This window comes from Anopheles bellator, unplaced genomic scaffold (genome assembly GCF_943735745.2).
Source record: "Anopheles bellator unplaced genomic scaffold, idAnoBellAS_SP24_06.2 scaffold01643_ctg1, whole genome shotgun sequence".
Lineage (NCBI taxonomy): Eukaryota > Metazoa > Arthropoda > Insecta > Diptera > Culicidae > Anopheles > Anopheles bellator.
In genome coordinates, this window is record NW_026685765.1 from 1 (window position 1) to 2,236 (window position 2,236).

Sequence of the window (2,236 nt, forward strand, 5' to 3'; positions counted from 1 at the left end):
TACTATTCGGTCCGCACGGCCCTGCCGGAACTGATGCGCAATCGTGATCCCGAGGAAGCCAAGATTAGGGAGCTGATCGAGTTGGGATCAGCCTTACCGCTACCGAACACGGTCACCCCAGATGGGCCGAGAATCATACTTATACGCCCCGGGGTGTATGACCCGAGCCGTTACACTATTCAGGAGATATTCAAGTACAACAGCATGATGGCCGATATTATGATGAGGGAGGACGATAATCTGATCGTAGCGGGACAGGTAATGGGAGGGTTACTCTAGGTTTTGATCTTATGCACAGCGTTTCTTTCTCGTAGATGGGAATCCTGGATCTTGCCAACACTGGCATGGCCCACTTCCTGCAGTTCAATCCCTCTTTCGTGAAGAAGATGACCATGTGGAGCCAGGAAGGGTCTCCGTTGCGTCAGAAGGGCTTCCACTACGTCAACACGCCGAGCGGGTTCGAGTTGGTTTACAACATGTTCAAGAACTTCCTCAATGAAAAGAACCGCTCTCGGGTGAGTTTCGGGACCGAAGTCCAGATCTCCTGGAGTCTGATATTTTTGCCTTGAATTCTAGCTACACGTCCACGGGAGCAACCTGGATTCACTGTACGAGCACATACCGAAGAGCATGCTGCCAGCTGAGTACGGCGGTGAAGCGGGCCCAATCCAGGATCTTGTGAATGCATGGGCTAAGAAGGTGCTAAGCTACAAACAGTACTTCCAGGAGGAAGAGCAGTATGGTACGGATGAGAAGAAGCGACCAGGTCGGCCGAAGAATGCAGAGACACTGTTCGGATTGGAGGGTTCCTTCCGGAAGCTCGAAGTGGATTGAGCTGAGCACCTGGTGTGGCTTCAATCATGGAACCAGGAGGAACTGTGCTCAGTTATGTTTTGCTGCCTGAGCAAAAGAACCGTTGGATAGCATTTTTGATTGGCTATCCTGGTGAAGCGCCAGCCATAAATTTAATCAAATCCGCCGTTTCACAATCGAACCGCTACAGACACTGATTGAACATTGCCAAATGTCAAGCGAAATGACAAAATAAACATCCTAATGCAAGAAAACAGTAAAAAGGCACGGGTTTATCTTATCGAAGCACCAAAAGCTCAATAATTTAATCGCATAAAAACTAAAACGGATCGATAACAACTGATTCGAATCGATGAGAGACATCGCAAGCCAGTCAAGCGTCAAGCGTTTTACGGGAGCCACCATACCGCAGGGTGGACGCTTACCAACTCGCTATTTGGAATATTGAAACAGATCGGAAAAGCGAGAGCGAAATAGTGAAACGTTAAGATAACAAAGCGCTTATCACGCATCTCCTATTTAGTGACAATTTACATTAAAAAGGACATAGCATTAACCTGCTCTAGAAGATCCCATACTCGGTGTAACCTTTTAAAACCGATTGTGATCTTTTCATGAAAAAGTTTACTAATCTACCGGTTCACACTATCTCTTCCAGGTAGTTCACCAAATTTAACCGATAATGCCGAAAATTAGGCCCCTGTCTGCCGAGTTGACAAAGAAAGCTGCCGAAGAGCTGTTTGAGAAACCGGAACGGCTGGATGAAGATCTGGACGCCCTCCGGGTGTGGCTGTCGCAATGCCCACACATCAAGGCACGAACGGACGATCAGTTCCTGATGATGTTCTTGCGTGGCTCGAAGCACAGCCTTGAGAGGGCGAAAGAGAAGCTTGATATGTACTACTCGGTCCGAACGTCCATGCCGGAACTTATGCTCAATCGGGATCCTGAGGAGGCCAAGATCAAAGAGCTGATTGAGTTGGGTTCTCTGATACCGCTACCGAACACAGCAACCCCGGATGGCCCGAGAATCATTCTTGTTCGACCCGGAGTATACGACCCTAGTAAATACACGATTGAAGAGGTGTTCAAGTACAACACTATGGTGGTCGATATTATGATGAAGGAGGACGATAATCTGATCGTAGCTGGACAGGTATCAAAATGATTCAGAACTTCCAAGTCTCACTGTATTCATATTCAGCAACATCACTGTCGATTTGTTTTGTAGATGGGAATCATGGACCTGGCCAACACGACGATGGCTCATTTTCTACATTTTAGTCCCTCATTCGTGAAGGAGGCTACAACTTCCATGGTGATCGATATTTTGCTAGCGGGCGAGGTAATGAGAGGGTTGTTCTAGGTTTTGTTCATCGCCACAACGCACAGCAGTACATCGTACGTTTTTCTTCGTAGCTGA

General features: G+C 47.6%; 2 protein-coding genes across 2 annotated transcripts; both read left to right on the top strand.

The window, feature by feature from the left end:
- Nucleotides 1-3: 3 nt before the first annotated feature.
- On the top strand, nucleotides 4-1,056 carry LOC131214626 (alpha-tocopherol transfer protein-like; the record flags this gene model as incomplete). The annotated part of the gene is made up of 3 exons (XM_058208967.1): nucleotides 4-258; nucleotides 315-515; nucleotides 577-1,056. Coding segments are annotated over 3 exons (714 nt in total), but the record flags the coding sequence as incomplete, so codon positions are not given.
- Nucleotides 1,057-1,495: 439 nt separating this feature from the next.
- Nucleotides 1,496-2,158, top strand: LOC131214627 (retinol-binding protein pinta-like; the record flags this gene model as incomplete). The annotated part of the gene is made up of 2 exons (XM_058208968.1): nucleotides 1,496-1,969; nucleotides 2,045-2,158. Coding segments are annotated over exons 1-2 (588 nt in total), but the record flags the coding sequence as incomplete, so codon positions are not given.
- Between the last annotated feature and the right edge of the window lie 78 nt (nucleotides 2,159-2,236).